This window comes from Dermacentor albipictus, chromosome 8 (genome assembly GCF_038994185.2).
Source record: "Dermacentor albipictus isolate Rhodes 1998 colony chromosome 8, USDA_Dalb.pri_finalv2, whole genome shotgun sequence".
Lineage (NCBI taxonomy): Eukaryota > Metazoa > Arthropoda > Arachnida > Ixodida > Ixodidae > Dermacentor > Dermacentor albipictus.
In genome coordinates, this window is record NC_091828.1 from 71,872,822 (window position 1) to 71,892,227 (window position 19,406).

The window sequence follows — 19,406 nt, forward strand, 5'->3', positions numbered from 1 at the left end:
TGCGGCACGCGCTCCCGTGTTTACGCTAAGCGTGCTCACGACTGTACTCGCTGCGGGGTTTCGCCAGTAAGTGGGCGGTACATAATGTGCCACGCCAACTAGCTCTTTGAGGAGATCAACGCGTGCTGATGATAACTGTGATTTCCATAGTGTCATACCCACAACGGCGAGAGGCCAGGAAGCGTGTCGGCACGTTGATTGTGTTTATCACGATTTTCATGCAATGACACATTCGCACAGCAGAGGGTTGGCCATGAAGCGGGTGGTACATGCCATTGCGAACTAGCTCTTTCAGATGATCGGTGCTTGTTGATGGTGATTGTGATTGCCGTACTATGTATCATACACATACCCAGAACGGGGGAATGTCGAAGCAGTGGTCGGATCATTTAATATATATAAGAAATGAGAAAGCACAAGCTAATTTTTGTCACATTGCCTATAGCACGGTTTCGCACCGGCAACATATGCACGCCACCTTCCTTTACGCCAAAGGGTCGGGGATTAAATAGGATTATTCATGGCACTTCATTAATAGCATTTAGAAAGGTTCACTTCACTTAGGTTCCAACATGTACGTTGGGCATAATTCTTCAACGGTCTCGCATGTCACTGCTTTGCTTCCCGACGATGGCTGCCAAAATCCCGTGGGGCCAGAGAGAGAAGTGGTGCTTGAGGGAAAGGAGAAAAGGCTAGCGCTATTTTCTGCAACCGATGCGGGAGCATGGCTCAGCGCCAGCAGGGTGGAGGGGATGGGGTTAAAAGAGAGAGGGTAGGAGGGAGAAAGGTAGAGGGTCGTAGAGATGGAAGCGAAGTAGTGGCCGATCAGGAAGCCCGAGGTGGTGGGATGGCCGTTAGGCCATCCATCTTTGTAGAAATGTCCTATAGTCTCGCCGAGAGCCCCGACGAGTCGAGGTACTCGACGACGCTTAGGAAGGCTGGTAGCTGATTACGACAGGGGAAGAGGATATCTTCCTGTCGTGAACATGGGAGCCCCAGGCGGTGGAACTCTTGCAGAAGTCGACCGTGGTGCTGCAGGTGAGCAGGGCAGGCCAGCAGGAGGTGTTCCAGAGTATCTGGTTCACCACAGGAGGCACAGGCTGGCGAGGTGGCTTTCCCAAAGGCGGTGCCGGCGGGCTGCCGTCCAGTAGCAGCCAACTCGCAGTCGGAGCAGTAACGAGGCATCCCTTCGTAGGAGGCCGTGCTGTGGAAGAGGCCGTGGAGGCCGGCCCAGGGATACCCGTTTGTCTGGGTGGCAGGCGATGATGTGCCGGCGCAGCCTGTGCCTCGAGAAGTCTGCGGCCGTTACAGCAGGGCTGAGGGGGACGCTTGAGTGATGGGCACTTTTTGCCAGAGTGTCCGCCTCTTCATTGCCCGGGATCCCTACGTGTGCCGGTAGCCAATGCAGAGATACTGAGCATCCTGAAGGGCCGTCAGTCTTGAGGAGAGTAGCGCTAACCCAAGGCTGGCCCTGTCAGGGTTCTGCAGGCAGAACATCGCCGCCTTGGAGTCGCAGAAGATGGCTGCCGGGGTCGCTGGTAGCTCCTCTGCAAGTAGGTCCACAGCAAGGTGGAGTCCTGCTAACTCTGCTGCGGTAGAACTTGCGTGCCCCGGGAGACAGCACAGCTTGCTCTTTAGTAGGGCCGGTGCAACGCAGGCTGCTGTGTATGAGCCAGTCTCCGGTATCATGGATTCATCGACGAAGATGTGAAGGTAGTCCCCAAGTCTTTCTTGAAGGAGAGAGGCTGCCGTCTGCTGTAGGGCACATGTTGGGGAACGGTTCTTCGATGCAAAACTGTTTCTTAGCCGAGCTTTGAAGGAAAATAAAGGAACACGGGAACTTGTAGACGCCAACGATTTCTGACATACTTACATGTAGTAATAAAACCCAAGGATGTCAAAATCAATTTACATCCCACCACATACGGCGTGTCTTACAGCCGGTGCGTTGCTTCAGGACGTCAAGTCCCCAGAATAAATGTACGAGTTTCTAAGGAAAAGGAAGACAACGAACACGTCGTGTTCTCCTGTCGGACTTGTGGAGCAATATTTATTTGCATCCGGGGTACTGGTGTTTACGCAACACACTCCTTGAGCAGATAACACTTTCTATGTACATGTGTCATGGACGGAGCGAACAGCCGCCTGAGCCGCCGAACGGCAGACAAGGCGTTTGAATGCCTCGCCGAGGGCCGCTGCAGTCGGGTCCGTGCCGATTGCGGGCGATGAGTATATCTCGATGATTGAACGCATCTTTGAATAAGTTAAGGCTTTCATGGCAGGCGTCGGGTAGGGACGGCAACGCGTGACACCGCTATAGCAGGATGGTGACGAACTCTGCAAAGAGCGTAAATAGAAGGCATAAAACATATTTAGCCCCTGGCGATATGCTTACACTCAAATAAAAGGTTACACCCTTTGGAGTGCCCCTTCTGCCACACAACGATAATCGTCATCTGCCTTGATACGTTTCCTTTCTTGAAAACGCCGCGCCCGCTACTTTCCTGTCGGGAATGCTATCATGCTTATAACGCGCGTTCCGTTCGTTACTAGAAAATACCGGGCTCGCAGCGTTAAAGAAAGGAAACGCATCAAAGCAGATGACGATTATTGTTGTGGCAGAAGGGGAACTCCAAAGGGTGTAAACTTTTCTTAGAGTGTAGAGACACTGTTTGGTTTAGGTCAGAGCAGTTGAACTCTGAACCAATAAATTTACATATTAGCTTGCATGACTCTAGAAACGATTGTTCTGCATTATCCAGAGGAGTTTATTTAAGCAACTTTCCGTGATGTAGGCAAGGTAAGGCATTCTATAGGCCACAGTGTTCTCAACAGAAGGTAAAGAACCCCGCGCGGTCAAACCTAGGTCGGATACCCCACACCTATCTGTCCTCCATAAAACGTGTGTTCCTCTAGGACAGTAGTTCCCTTAACACTTTTTCTATATTACTTCATTCTGTTAAGAGAGACGACTACTTGGAAAGAACCCGAAAGAACCTGAAGCTCGGTCCTACATCTTAATGTCTACGCAATTAGGTTGTTCGTTTATTCCGAAAGCTTGGTACACTTTAACAACACTGCACGTTTATATACTTTTTGCCGCTTTTGACGCTGCTACAGTTCTTATGGAACACTTGCCCGTGTATCTGATTTCTTGTTACCTACCTTCATAGTTTATCCTCCCGTCGTTGTCGATGTCCGTGGCTCGAATCATGCTGTCCAGCTGCGCCTCGGACATGGGTTCTCCGATCATTTCCATGGCTAGCTTGAGTTCGTCCTGCGCAATGCATTACGATGGAGCGGGCAATGAATGGTGCGAGTCCTGTGCATTCTATTTCCAACAAGCCTTGGTAACGCGTATAAATTACGGTCATGTCATGTTATACATCGTCCGACAAAGTATTGAGCAAAAAAAGAAAAATCTGCCTCCATTCCACCCTGTGAAAATGCATGTAGAGCGAAGCTGTTGCCGACGTTAGACAAGCGCAACCTACGTTAAAGTACCACAACCCCAAATGACATTAGACGACGTCACACAAGCGACGTACGCACTTATGCGCGCTTATGTGCGGAAGTAGAGCATGCATTCTCACTCTTTTGGGCTCTCGGCCTAGCGCAAGTACCTTATTGGACCTTATTGGGCTAAGGGATGTTAGTAAGTCAAGTGACTTAGAGAAATGCGTAAAGTATGACTTAAAAACACCCTGCAGACATGATAACATCGGACTGTAATTCGAATTTACGAGAAAACATAGGGCTGTTATGCAGAAAATGAAACACAAATCCCTTTTCCAGCTGCCGCTGGAGGTCTGTCTGAGTCACTGCGGCCGCTAGGTTGCGGTACTGTTTTTTTGAGTGAGCAGAGACCGAAAAAATTCAGCGACTATCATGACACTCCCTAACGCGAAAATTGAGCTCAGCTTATACATGTCTTCGTTTCGCGATATATTCAGGCAAAGAATTTGAGAGTGACATGTAGCACAGTCCGCGATCGTCGAAAATTTCATCTGCGGATCAAGCGCGTCGGCTCTAATACATGACTTGTCGAAAGTTCTAGTGTAATCGCTGGTGCCACGTGGCTTCCAGAAAGTACTAAACAATTAGCACCGCACATACAATCAGCTTACGAAACAATCGCAAACCATGACGATCGAAACAAGTGCGAACGAGGCGAAACCAAGCTAACCATACAAGGGTGAGCGAGTGTTGACGTGGGCAGACGACAGTAGAAGCGAGCGGTCCGGATGATACCATATACGAGGTCGCAACGAGCGGTCGCGCAGGTCAGCATCACACCAGTTTCCTGCGCGCACGTCACTGAAGGGGTCGCTCTCATTGGTCGCGGCTTGCGTCTTTATATTCCGCTCCACGTTCGCTCTTCTGCTCACTTGCTCGGTTACGCCGCCGATGCCGCCGACGCTCGCCGCAAGGAACGGGCGCCTGAGAGCGCCGCTCTAAAATCCCGGCCATATAGAGGCTAACAGCTTTGCTGTGAAATCTCGACTAACTAAAGGCTAAGAGATTCTCTGTAATATATTTTGTAATAATAATATATTTTCATCAAAAAACGTACCGTAAGTGGATGAATAGGTTGTATGTTGGCATAACACTTGCGCTATGTCAGGCGGGACATGTTATACTGAACCATGTTGCACCACACTTACAGAAGACCAGGGTTTTTTCTGCTCTCGCATTCGAATCTGCACATGTGCGCTTATTTAACGATATTCGTTGTTTCCATGAGCAAAACGTTGGCGCATCACATGCCAGACTTGGCCAGAGGTGGTCTAAAATTGAAGTGTACTTTTTTACCTTGCAGCTAAAATGGTGTCTGAGACAAAGTGAACACGTCGCAGGGAAACTTAAAAAACCACGTCGCCTAACAGTTATACCTCAGAAAATACCCAGTTATACGCGGGAACCACTAAAATGCAACTTCTGCTTAACGGTATGCATCATCATTCATGAAATGTGAGCCAGAGACACACATCGAATGCATCTCTTCGTTTCAAAGCTGAACATTCGGCAGTTATCTTCCTGGCTGGGCACAGCTGAATTAAAGAGCAAATTAGGAGCAACCACAACAAAATCAATTTCGATTGGAGTTTTCCTTGCTCTTTCCCCTTTTTTGTGTCACACATGATAGGACGAAAACCAAAAGAGATTGCCACTTGTAGCTTTCACCTAACAGCCAGTTTGTAAAATAAACGCATTGTAACGATACCGGTGCTTCGGCTTTTGATCACGTTCGGAGGTGAGCTGGCGGCAGAAGTACCTTCGGCAAAAAGTAAGCAACATTTGGGCGAATATCTTGAAGAGATTGTGCTGCCTATGAAGGCTGCGCAGTTTGTTATCTCAGCGCTGAAATCTTGAGCTTGGTTCCAACTGTATACACAGTTGCTTAGTGTTGTTTTCTTCTTCGCTCTTACCTGATATCACAGCGCTTATCTGTACCGGCACTTAGAGCCAGAGTGGCCCATATGCTCTACAGTGGCGTTTCTTTCATGAAGTTAACACTCAAGGGAACAAAAAGTACGTGCGCTAACAAGCATTACAGTATCTTTAAGGAAGGATGAACCGTTTCTTTGAGCATAATGTAGTACATTTGTTGGGCAGACTGGTTGTTTATAAACCTAATATTTTGATGGGGGAGACCTTATGTTATGATTATGTATTGTTCGGGATAAGTGGTCAGTTACTACAGAAAATTGATTTGTTTCTTGCGTTACTTTCTTTACTTTGAGAATGTAGAAAACGAGTATGTCAGTATACGTAAGGAGAACAGTGTGATGCCGGATGGGCGCAGCCATGAGCAGTGAAGAGTTGGAAAAGTCAGAGACATCAAAATAATAGCAATTTATTGTGTATAATTATGTAATGTGTCTGTTGAAATGAACTATATGGGTGTACCCTCTTAAGCAAAATCACACCCTTTGGGTCGTATCTTGCCACACTACAATAATCGTCATCCGTCTTTTCCGCATTTCCTTTCTTTAACGCTGCAAGCCCGGTACTTCCAAGTCACGAATGGCATGTGCGTTATCAGCACGACAGAGCATTCTCGACAGGAAAGTATCGAGCGCGGCGTTTTCAAGGTAGTGAACGCAAGCAGGACCGATAGCGATTATTGTTGTGTGGCAAACATACACCCAAAAGGGTGTACATTTGTTTAAGAGTGTAGGTTAAGAAATATGCCAGGCTTTAGTCATTGCTGATCAAGCTCCTTACATAAAATAGTTCAAGTATTCATGGTGCTTTTCTGTATTACAAGGTGTATTCCGTAGGCATACTAACGGCCCAAAATAGAAGGATCGACAAATATTTCATTGTGGAATGATGCGTTTGTTGGAACGCCAAGGGAATGTGTCTATACTGTATTCATCACTGCTTATGAGCTGTTAATATGGATCCGTACTATGTTACCAACATACCTGACTACTAACACGTTGTTGAGTCACACATTGAAGAACTGACGCCCAGGGATTTCAGGTCATTTAATTTATTCATGCAAAAGTGAATAGCGTTAGTAATGTCCGAATGGCTCTCCTTAAACCCCTATTTTGTTTATGTCCAAACTAACGTCCGGAAACATAAATCTTTAGTTTGTATTTTCATCTTACGCTAAATCGCTGAATATTTAGACGAGAAGAACAAAAGGAAACAAAAGTATTGAAGAAAAAATGAAGCAAAAGCAGCGTAACTGTGACTGGTTAGGGTTGAAACAGTTGTTCGACAACACTTCTCGTTAACAACCACACTGAGAATTTTGTTTGTTGAATACTTGTTGCCTTAGTGCTTATAAACGGGTGGGGAATACGTTGTCCGCTCGCAGCCTTGAAAACGGCACGTGAAAGGAGAGGCGAACGAAAGATACCTTTGTGATGTAACCGTTGGCGTCCTTGTCGAACACCCTGAACGCGGCCAGCAGGTCTTCCATGACGTCATCCTTGATGCTCGTCTGCCCGGCCATCCAGGCTAGGAACTCATCTTCGCTGATAAGCCCGTCGTCTGTAATAAAGGAGGTGGTGTTACAGCTTTGGCGCCGTTTGCTAAACCACGTTGGATGTTGATAATAGCGTGCGCTGGCAGCATATCACCTGATTAGAACGCTGTAATTACTCTTTCTTCACAAAATATAGCTGTTTCATGTAGCCTCAACCCCACTTCGCTGCTACGTCGTAGGTGATAATAGCCCTGATAGATGACTCTTTCTACAGTACTGCTTTAATATTTGCAGCAGTAACATTGCTCTATGAGTTGAGTCTGAGAGATCCTTTGATTTCCAAGTAAACAGCGACTTGTGATAAATACCTTATGAGCAGTATTTTTTGCGCATTTTTTGTTCCTTTATGCTCCCTTGACCTGATCATGCTTGTTTTTCTGATGTTCGTATAAAGCCATAACCTTACTTATTATTTTTTTCTATTTTCGCCATGACCCACGGACCTGCTTGGTTATTGGTTTGTTATTTTTTGACACTGTTTTGGGTGTTAGTTATTATATTTATTGAAACTCTGCGCTCGCTGATTTCTTATGTAGAAGGATGTGTAGCGCAGATACGGAAATGTCGTTTGTGAGATAAAAATACAAGGCGCTCAGCGTCTAACAAAGACAGCGTACGCAACATATAGAGGACGATTATACATTGGGTATGAGTCCCATAGGGTGCAAAGATGCTAAGGGTCAATTACACGTCTTGAGATACATCGTAGTTCTGTACTCAATTAGATTATAAGTGAAACAAGTGGCTTGTATGAGAGTGACGCAATATAATAACCGTTGAACGAACGTCAAAATTATGGGACAGTAGACGGATTCGTCTAAACTTCTTTCAGGCTTCATACTGCCCAGCTCCTCGACGCCGAGTTGGCTTCATTGCGCTTTGATTCCTAAAGTGTCCTAGCTTCCAGTCACTATAATTGCACTCTTCTCCAAACATGAGAAATATAGACGATTGTGTAGAGCATACAAATAAAAATGGTTTACCATTATGAGTGATCCCTTTTCGAGTGTCATATAGAATATGTGGCACACGTACTCTAAATTGTAGTGATTGTTTGATTTACCGCAATTTGCGTGATGGGAAAGTAAAACATCTCACTTTTTCAAAGAAGTTGTTCCGGGGCAATTATGTAACACGGCTTCAAAGAGCAATGAAAGGTTGACGTTGACAGAGTGGGTGAGGCGCATTTATTTATTTATTTATTTATTTATTTATTTATTTATTTATTTCTTTATTTATTTATTCAAAATGCCTTACAGGCATAAACAATGGGCTTGTAATGTATTTTGAAACACTTCTGTGGTGTTCCTTCGAAATGTGCTAACAAGCCTATTTTTATATTTGTTGATAGACTGGTGGGGGTAAGAAAAACATAACAGTTTAACGGTGGGTTTTTAAAGAGCTTTTATTATAATGACCAACTCTCCTTGGCACTACGTTAATTTAGCAGCGTCAGTAGCACTGTGCCACACATGCTCCTTTTGTATTATGCGAAAGTGTAAGACATGACGCCTATATTCATGAAGACAGCTCTCAGATTAAAAAGACTATTTTGCTATTTTTTGAACTGTAGAACTTCATGTGTTGTTTAGAAAGCGAGAAAATGGTATGGTTTAATGCTGTTGATCAACCAACTTATTGATCCATCATGAAAATGAGGAGTAAGCACGCTGGTCAACTAAGGAATATAACGTAACTGTATATTTCTACGATGACACGAAAAGATAATGGGTTGGCACGAACACACGGAGCACGGTGGCTATTATAAGGGAAGCGATCTTCACAAAAATCATACTTCGCGCCATTGCTCACAATATTTTTAAGTAGCGGTACTTTTAGTATGGTTGGGCTGGCAAGTGGAGGATGTTTTAGCGGGGCACTCACCCCTGCCCGATGCCTGTACGACGAGCTTCTGTATCATGGAGTCGTTGAGCAGGATGCCCAGGTTGTCCAACATGTGCTTGATTTCGGCGGCATTCACACGGCCGTCCTGGTTCTTGTCCAGCAACAGGAAGGCCGCCTTCAGCTCTGCGTGTCGTGAGAGAGAACGTGCCTTTTTTGTTTCCAAATTGAAGTCGGAACCGTCTCCGCTAAATTTTACTTAGCGAAGAATCTGTGTTGGCCTTGAGAGTGCAAAAACGTTACCATCAAATTGGCAGCAAGAAAACTAACGACCACTCTATTTGCAGTTGCGCGCCTTTATTAGCTCTTATTTCCATGTCTTTCGGCGAACAGAGTTTTTGATGATCACAGAAGAGGCGTACCAAAGTTTCCCTTGCGAATATCACGAGCAAAAAAGGGGCAGAGGGCCTAATGAAGGTGTGGTATCACGGATGTGACGTCATTTGTCGCGTATCCGGGTACCTTCTTTTCTTGTTGGAGGAGACTAGAGAAAGTGCTAGATTCGTTTCCGTTTACCCTTAGTGCGTAACTTATGCTTTTTATTAAGAATCAGGCGACTAGTAAGGTATAGGGGCTGCCGAAATGTCTAACATAGTGCCACTGACAGACGGGGCTGCAATTTCAGTATAACGTCAACAGCCATGTATCATTTTTATGTGTTTTTAGAGGCTTAAAAATCTCTGCTGATAAGACTGACACATTAGCAATGCCACAATGCTTATGGAACGATATGGGTGAATTTCTTTATTCTTCTATTTCGAACTCGGAAAACCGCGCACGCACAAACACAGGCACTCAAGTGCTCCCACTTGATTTCTCTCTAATCCACGCGCGAAAGCACGCAAGGAAACATGCAAACACACGCACATACGCTACAGATATTATAACGGACGCATACTATGCACTTCATCATGAGTGCGTGCAAATTTGGTCGCTCACTTTTTTTCAAATCATTATATCTGAAGCGAGTTCCAGACGAGAACACTACAATGTGTAATGCCCACACGTGAGCAATTTACGAGACGTAAGAAACTGCAGTCTCATTCTAAATGCCCCTGTTCCTCAAACGTATGCATTGTTTAATGTATCAAGCAAGAAATATTAGTTCTTGATTCAAGCGCGAACATATTGCATATTTCGGCAGTTTTCTAGAAGCTAACATATTATATCAATGCGCGTGTGCACGCACGCACGCACGCACGCACGCACGCACGCACACACGCACACACGCACACACACACATATATACACGCACACACAAACACACGCACGCACGCACACATACACACACACACACACACACACACGCACAAAAGAAGTATAGGAACCTAAGGCGCTCATGTCATATTTCTTCTGTATCATTTTTTCCTTACAGTGTCACTGTACCTCTCACCTTGTGGACTTTGTTTCCAGTGAATAAAAGGCTCTGTATCGTGTTAGCAGCGAAGCAAGGAAGAGCTGACACTGTGTTGTGTCGCTGAGACAGCCTTTGTCGGGCGGCATCCTTTGAACATGAAAAGCGCGTACGGTGGCAATTGATATGCTGTAGGCTGCCGACAAGGAACGACCGGAGGACTGCAGTGTGGCGTTTTGTGACAGGCTAGCGCCCTTTTCTGAAAGTCAGACGCGCCTTTTTATGTTTCAAGGGCTTGATGCCGCATCCCGATGAACATATCCGCGTTAAAGGCAACCTGCAACTAATGGCCTCAGACTTTTGACCGAGCCCTCTCACACCTCCCAGAGAAGATCAGTGGTACCTTTCCAAATTAAAGCCGTTATATCTTTGAGGATGCGTTCGATAATTCGCGTGTAACTTCAGAATAAAATTGAGAATGTGATGGACAATTGGACATGGACATGATGGACATGGAGTGCCGAAAATTGGGAGGACAAACTAAAGCTCAATTTGTAAAACAGTTCATCGGAAGGGCAACCGAGGCACACAGGAGAATTTCAAGATCAGAGGAATCTCAAGGACGATAATTATTATTGAGCTTCGCAGCAACGTTGAACTGTGCGCTTCAGTGTGTGACCAAGAACATAACATGAAGCTTGGAAAGGCAGAACCTTGATTGGTCTGGAGCGAGAGCAATGCGTCTGGGCCGTCATGGAATGTAAACTACTCCCTATTTCTTTGCATTGAAGATCTGAATCGACCCTACGAACACCCGGATTCTTTTTCGTGTAGCCCGGTAAGCTTAAGGGGCTAAAATAACAATAATAAAAAAGAATCGGCAAACAAGCAAAAAGAAAACATTGGCATTGGTTTGGCCAATGTAAAAACCCACACTCGAGGACGCCATATTTGTGTAGTTAATCTATATTTGCAATTACGTTTTGCCGCAATACACGCAAAAAAGTTGTGCGTTTATGTTCTTGAGGCATAGAGCGTGCTTTCTTTAGTGTAAACCATAAAAGAGGTACCTCATATATTTAGAGCAGGTGAAAGGGCATTCTCCTGTCATGGAAAAATGATGTGCAAATACCACGAGACAACAAGTTTCTGAGTAGGGCCACTGCTACCACGGTGGCCGCGAAACTGTGACGATGCATTTGCAAACATCTGGGAGTAAAGAAAGAGAGAATTGGAGGGGGGGGGGCGAACGCTCGAATCGATTTGCCTACATGCAACCTCGTAGAAACGATTGTTCTTTTCTTGTTCTCTCCCTTTTTTTAATTCGGTGAACCTGCCGCAAAGCATAAGTGTAAAAAAATTAGCAATAGGCGTCAAATAAATGAATGCACTCCTATATTTGCTGCCGATACTGCAGAAGTGAATTAGCACACCTGTCCATCATTCAACGGGTAGAGTCATCTGGAACATTCGGCTTTAGTTTGGCCTCCCTAAGCATCTTGGGCCGAATGTCCATAGCACCATGATACCGCCAAAAAATATGACGACTGGCCGCAGTTGGCACAGCTACTGGGCACTCAGGATACTTTGTATCTGATTGTGGCTTAGAGAAACGGCTTCTTCTGCAATAGCGCAAAAGAATGCGCTTCTCACAAGCTACGCGTTCAGGCATTGTGGTTCATCCTTCACGTTATTTCCTCTATGGATCTTTGCTCACGTTATCTCCTGAATGATTTCCGTAGATTCGTAGTGCACATTTGAAACAGACTCAGGTGCCTCGTAATTTCGATGACTTCTTTGCATTTCATTTATTTTTCAGAGAAGCCCATTGTTCTCTTGGCAGCGTGACAATGACCATGAAGTCATCCGGGCTTCACAATAGCTAGGGCAAATGCTGCGATTACAAGTTGCACTGGCTATAAATTTACGCGCTCTAATGGCTTGCTGTCGTTGGACAGTATCGGCCATTGTGACTCAGATAACAGGCGTTCATTTCAGATGTGAAAGCAGTGCGCAGTGGGCTCCGGCATAATAGAAAGGCGGTCGAATTTGCTCGCCGAATGCAACGCTCGACAGAAGGTTGTGTTTTCTTGTGTCCCCTCGGATATTTTTAACAGATCATCGATGCGTTTGTCGAGAGCTGGAAATTTGCAAGCCGTGATTGCATAGGACACGGCATTCTTCGGCACTGACGCATCGCCGACAGCAGCACACTCAAAGAAAAACAGACGAAAATGTATGAAAGAGCGGGATCAGGGGGTAAATAGGAATATTCAAATGTACTATGGCTGACGATTGCTTGAATGATCGATTGAAACCATTCTTTATTCGACATAAAAATTTTACGAGTCGAATCGGAGGGCAGCCTAGCTGGTTCGGCCCTCCTCTGGTGTCCTCCGCTACCTCGGTCCGACCGACAAGCTACTGCAGTCGGTCAGGGTCCTCGCTGCGAAGGATAGCCTCCGATTGCACGAAAGGGTGTTGGCGATGGGGTTTATACCACGCGGTTGAACTGGGAAGCCGATATTTTGTGTCATTGGCCCGCGAGAGAGAGAGAGACAAAGAGGAGGAAAGACAGGGAGGTTAGCCAGTGTAAGTACCGGCTGGCTACCCTGTGCTGGGGAAAAGGGTAAAGGGAATAAAAGGAGAAAGAAGAAGAAGAGGAGAAAAATAATTAAGGAAATTCACGCAGTACCGCGATACTACGCGATACAACACTCAAAGGCGATCGCACAATTCGCATGTCCTTAAAAACTTCAGCAAAGCCCTTAAGGCCTTGAGTGCCGAAGCCCGCGAGCTCACCGCAGTGAGGGCAGTGAGGGCAGTGAGGTGTGATTTTGTGAGAGATGAGAATCTAGCCTGCTAAGGTCCGGGTGTGGTGGAGGGGAAAATCCTTTGAACTGTCTGTAGTGCCTATATTATTTCCCACTGCGTTGTGGGTTCGTGTCTGTTACCTGGGTGTGTGTGTCGGGGAAAGCTGGGTGTGGAAGGATCGCGAGCGAGCTTGTTGGCAGTTTTGTTTCCTCGCGATGTCCACGTGGCTGGGGAACCAGGTCACCGAGTACCAATAATTACAATGCTTGATAGATACGATGGCTTCTATCTGTGCTTTATACAGTACATAGCGTCCACTTTCACAAGACAAAAATAACAAACCACCAGAGCCCGCATGCATGGCGAATACCGGCCAACTCTCCCGAATTCTTCGTACTGCTCACAAATTTCACCTCATTCTTCAATTTTACGAACCTTGCGTCAAATTTTACGCAAATTCTTGTTCCCGATAGAGACTCGCTCATCGGACTCCGAAGATATTCTTGTAAATCTGATGGGGAAAGGCCACCAGAGGGACACTTGCTTCGAGCATGTTTATTCAGAAAGGTTTCTACAGCAGGTGAAATCGGCAACAGCAAAGTCACTGAAACGGACGTGTAGCTCCTGATCTTCATAGCCTGTAGCTACTTGTATGCTGTGTCAAAGTAATCGTTCGTTAATAAAGTTCTCACGCATCCCGCAAAATGTGTGTGCTCGCATCAAGTAAAAAAAATCGGTAATATGCCTTTCCCCGTCAGGCCTGCAATATCTGTGCGAATTTTAATGTTCACAGGTGGCCATGTAGGCAATGACTCTCCGTAATATGTGCGTCCAAAGGCAGGCGCCACAGAAGTTCTCAAAAAGGAACTTCTTGTAATTCAACCTGCATGAACTGTATGATTCCACAAACTATTTCGCCTTGAAATGGACTTATATGCAAGTTGAAATAAGATGAATAATGCCCTTGCAGAAAGCCACTTTGCTGATAATTTTCATCCCTATATTGAGAAGGGGAACCAGACACTCAACTTTTGGGTATAGCCAGCGACTTTATATGGCTTTATGCGGTTGGCGTTTCCAATAGATCGTCTTGCAGCGCATATTCCTTGTGGAAACCATTTTCATATAAGCTGAACTGATGAGATACCTGCTCTATTAGCAAAAGCTGCATTGCGTAAGGCGCACGATAAGCTATCACGCCTACCTTCTTTCGTTGACCCATTCGTTTATAGATATATATACGCACGACCGCTGACTATCACCTGCCCCGGCCAATAGGTGCAGAAAGGGCTGTGAGGAATACGTAGAAGTAATTGTACTGAAAGTGAAATAGACCAAATGAAATTTTGGGGAACGGGAGTCGGCGTACTCCCGGATGACCACGAAAGGGCAAAACATGCGGAGTGGTGGCACAGCAACCGATCCCTAAACGAGATTTATCGTTCACGTAGCCCATGGACGGGTTAAGGAAGTGCACGCCTGTAGGCAAGCCTTTTAGAACCCCTTGTTCACGTGCACATGTCTACCCCCCGCCGAGCAGCGCGGCCACAGGGGCGTAGCTCAGCAAGCCCCTGAGCAGCGGGTGCTGATTGGCTGTCGCCTCGCAGCGCTGCCGAAACGGCTGATAGCGTCGCTCGCGTGTGCTATTCTTCCTCGTTGTGTACCATTCCGCCCTCGGTCGGTTGCCGATAATTATGACAAAGCGCGGGTCACACCTCTCCACGCATTGCCCGGCCGCTATTGTTTCGGGCGTTGGCAACACGGCGCTGTCAGGCCGGAGACGAGATAACCTGCGTGGCTCCGCGATAAAAGTACGTTGTGTGCTAATCGGTCCGACCCGGTTGTAACCGCATCTGAGAAATGACTCAGCGGCTGCGCCCGATAAGGGCTCCGTGATAGAAGCGCGTTCCAGCGCGATTTCTCCTTAGGAGCTGAGGAAGAAATGTTGGCTCGAAATTGAAATCTCCCATTGTGCGCTTTGAAGTGGCAGCGAATTCGTTTATTGGTTGGTGTAAGGACGCCTGTCAGTCGTGATAGAACGGTAATGAGACAATCGCGGTATCGATGATCGGTCATGAGCAGCACATCAGCATGATTTGAAACGCGAACACAAAAGAACGATGTTCAGAACTTATCATGGAAGTGCGCCGGGTAATCACTCTGTGACCGGTTTAAAAGGATTGAATAGTGGCAGCTGTAGTTAAAGCCTGAATAAGATCGCTGTTGCAAATACAAGCGGTTCTGTAAGCAGAAGCATTGGAATCGTTTCCGACTTGTTCGCGTTTGAATGTATGCTGAGTCGGCAATGTTTTGATAAAGATCCTGATTCATATGTCGTCGCACGCATTGCAAGCAGTTTAATCGCATGTGAAATGAGCGCGTAGTGCATACACTTTAAACCGATATTACTTTGACTTATTGATGTAGGGTTACATTGCAAAGATGCACTACCTCAGCTTTTCAGAGGCTCTGCGATGAAGTGCCTTGGAATCGTTCAGATGCCCTGGTGTTCATTAACGCACGCCCAAGTCTAGTCGCACGACCCTTTTTTGAATTGAGCTGTCATCGGCGCTGGGCCAGTGCAGGCACAAACAAAAGCTACGAGCATGCGCACGTGAGTAAAGTCGTGGCAGCTGGTGCACAGTTATTGGACAGCGCATTTTTTTTCATTGTTTCACTTTCCTATCGCAATAGCATTCACTATTTACTAGTTAAATCGGTTCTGTCTTCACAACGCAGAGAAAGTATTCGGCAAGTGCGTCATACAAAGTATAGCGTCAAAACAGCCGTGTTTCTCAAAGCGTTGACAAAACCCGTCTGCTATCGGTGGTACATTCAGCGTGCAATGAGGTCAATGGAAATATGGAGCCAACTTGAGTAATTCAAGAAACAAGTTATGGCTGAATGGCTGACATGTTCTTTTGCTGTGCGCGGAGTCAGAAGTATGTATTTTTTAAATGCGGCTGAACCGATATAAAGCGGCTCATTATAGCTAGCGGAATCGCATCGTACTCATTATAGGTTTGTAGCAAGTTATGAAGATAATGTGTACGTATTCTAGTGTGGCAGTGCAAAGTAATATTGACATATATCTTCTGTGAATGCTTGTGCGCGCGGCCTGTCAAATTACTCCTCATGTAGACTGCTATATATATTTGTGTGCAGGAGTTTCGGGAGTTTCTCCGAAATGCTGGCTTTGGAATTGTTTTCCATGTTTTAGTAGTAGTATTGGTTTCTAAACTGCTTCTTGAAACAATTGACTCAAAATTTTCTCGTTGTCAGCCGAAATATACTTATGGTATCGGAACATAATCAGACATGCGAACAAAATGTGCTGGGGCTCGTACATTCTTACTTCCGTCAAGGACTTCTCTCTACGTCAGAGGCTCCACTGCGAATAGATATAATTTATTTATTACTTCACAAAGAAACTCCTATCCCAAGTTAGCTGCAGGTGTCGCAATTAAAAATAAAGAAGTTCCTTTTTTGAAGAATAAAAGCCAAGCTGCCATATATATTTTCGCGTGCGTCGTGTAGCGCAATCGGCCCTTAGTACTTGCTGAAAATTTGTATCAAGGACAAATGCTACTGCACGGACGGCATTTAGCTGCCACCGTTGTCACCCTTTTCAGTGGGATTCCTTCGTGATTCGTGACACTCCGATGAGCGTATTTCGAAACAATTCCTTTCATTTTGCATTCTTCTATAGTCTTCCTTCGTTGGTTTGCAAAAAAGCATCACTCCTGTTATGACTTATATCGGCAACTCGGCGAGACATTTGAGAAGTGAATAAAATCTAAAAAAAAGCGTATTTCAAAATATGGGCTAGGAACTCATAGGGAAAAGACCAATCTGCTCTGAAGTTTATACCTACGGAACGCAAACGGCGCTATAATAAAGACTCGCTGCCCGACCTCCTCTCAACAGATGTGGTTAATTACTCGTTGGATTGCACGCTTTTGGGCACATATGCCTTGAGTCGCCATTAACTTGCGAAATACTCAGATGGGTCTGCCTATCTCACATGCTACAAGGCTGTCGTTTGCAAAAGCTAATATAAGTGCAGGGGCTGGGAGGTGCTTTGCCCCTGAAGCCTCGCGATCACTAACCTTCTGGCAAAGCAACCAGTGCTCATGGATTCACCTTATCGGGCTCGTTATAATGAACCACGGCGCCTAAGACTATATACACTCTTTTCGAATCTGTCAGGTAACTAAGCTGTCATGCCAGATATTTTCTCTAGCGGGCTTGAGAGCCCAAACTCTGGTTGCTCTGTTATCTATCTCTAAAACAAGGGTCTACTCGACCTCCCATGCCGTGTGCCAGGTGCCTATCAGTTTGTGCAAGCAAAATGTGACAATGCACAATGAGTGCTGCTAGAGTGTTGCGCACGACACGCATCCAGTGCTGTGCACGGGCGAATCAGCCGGCAGGACCGAGGGGCTCGCGGCTGCCGTGCCCGTTACTAGACACGGCCGTCCTTGTAAAGTGATAAAAGATAAGCGAGCACAATAAAGTTGCTCAACGGATAAAAGCGAAATAGCGTGGGCGTGGCAGCAGACCTTCGAGTCATAGAAGACACGTACGCACGCGTGCTCTTGAGGTATAGTAATCGCTATTGTTGACTTCGGAGCCTGAGGACGTGCATCGAGTAAGTCAATAAACATTGAGCTCGTGTGCTACGAGTGCAAGACGTTGAGACGCAGGCATAATAAGGACAAAAGAGGCGAAGAAAAGCGCAGGATCTTGACATCGGTTGTTCCTCTGTGTTCTGTCCGCTTCATAATTCGCACTATAACAGTATAGCATCAAGCAGCGTAGGTTGTAAAGATTGTTCAAGTTCTTAATGCTCATACTGATTTTGTCGAGTATGCTAACAAGATAATCGTACTTTTTACGAAACGAACTAAAAGCAAATCATGCCATATTTTAAAGTGGGCCGAGAACACTGACATTGACTGCCACCTTCAGGTTACATTACAGGTCGGTGGGGCTGGGCAAGTATTACTTGGGCTTTCAGGTAAAGCCTCGCAATACGTGAGAAGTGCGCACAAAATAAGACATGGGCGGGGACAAAGGACGAACAGCATGAGCGTCTCGTGTGTTCGTCCTATTCTACGTCCTTGTCGTTCCTCGTGAGCATTTCAGTAGCCCACGCCCATGTTTTACCCCTCCCAGCCTTCATATATACTGAACGCCATTTAGATCCCACACATTCGCCACGGAAAGCTGTGTTGAAATGCGCACCTACTACAAAACGCCTGCCTAGTGAAATTGTAGAGCTCACTCTTCCCTAAAAATAAACACTGCTGGCGGGAACTAATCAGGAACGTCTTAGTATACGACATGAAAACGCAGCGCAGAGGTTGGTCAAGAAGCTATATCTTAGGAGACGTAGTAATGTACACGATACATTGTGTCAGTGGACCTCCAAGTCGGGGAGTTCTTTCTGGCGCTGCATACTATATGAACGAACTTATGCCAGCTGCTACGAAAACATTCGCACAGTATTATTCATTGACGAATGCAACTCCAAAGTTTCAGGCAATTATGCTACTTTGTGATCCTTTGCCTGGAAAGAAACGTAATCGACTTGACGGGACGTCATTGCGGGATGCGGTATTAGAATACTAGCATGTTCTCTTAAAAGTTTTGAGTTTGCAATCAAACTTTAGTGTTGGTCGCGCGCAGGCCTACAGAGACGGTCGAGCCAGAAAAGCAGTACGGGTATCGTGTCACCAGGACTTCCGCGGCACAGTGTCAACATGCTGAGCGTGCAGAGCTAATTGTTGTCCTCGCTGATTAGTGCAGCTAACGAGCTACTAACAAGCAGCCGGGAAGCAGCGAAAGCGTTGCTCCTCAAACACTAGAGACAAACTTGTCAACCGACCTTTCCTCTCGCTGTTGACAGCATCGTAATCTGGCGCCAGGAGACACGTCGTCGAAGTCATGTCGACCGCAGATGTCTGGTCTCCTTCCTAGTTTGGTGCCGTGGTGGGTTACTACTGGATCGTTCGGGCGCTGCTAGCTAAACTGCTTTGGGGGGGGGGGGCGAGGTACAGGTTTAAGATTCGGGGGTGGTTGCGCGTCGTAGGCTTTGTTAGTATGCCATGGCTTCTTCGTTACTGTCCTTCCGTGGGGCAGGAGGAGGTCGGCGTCTAGAGGACCGTAAGGGGCTGCTGACTTCTCCAGCAAGTCCGGCTTAGGAGACGGTGGAAGCGCTGGGGGCGCTCGGGGCGTCGCGAAGCGTCGCGACTCGCGGCACGTTGGCTGCGATCAGCTCTCGCTCCCGGTAGACAACTGAGTTTGCTCGGCCCCGTGCGGCGGATTATC

At 46.3% G+C, this 19,406-nt stretch overlaps 1 protein-coding gene across 4 annotated transcripts in view; it reads right to left on the reverse strand.

Moving 5' to 3' along the window:
* Positions 1 to 2,177: 2,177 nt before the first annotated feature.
* The window catches only part of Eip63F-1 (Ecdysone-induced protein 63F 1), an 88,055-nt gene continuing 70,826 nt past the window's right edge, over positions 2,178 to 19,406 (reverse strand). For all 4 annotated transcript variants that reach the window (XM_065455865.1, XM_065455860.1, XM_065455845.1 and 1 more), the window contains 4 exons: positions 8,888 to 9,031; positions 6,875 to 7,008; positions 3,166 to 3,277; positions 2,178 to 2,337 (listed from right to left, as the gene is read on the reverse strand). In XM_065455865.1, the coding sequence (XP_065311937.1) occupies positions 2,315 to 2,337; positions 3,166 to 3,277; positions 6,875 to 7,008; positions 8,888 to 9,031 (413 nt within the window). In that variant the 3' untranslated portion in view covers positions 2,178 to 2,314. The remainder of the gene's footprint in view (positions 2,338 to 3,165; positions 3,278 to 6,874; positions 7,009 to 8,887; positions 9,032 to 19,406) is intronic.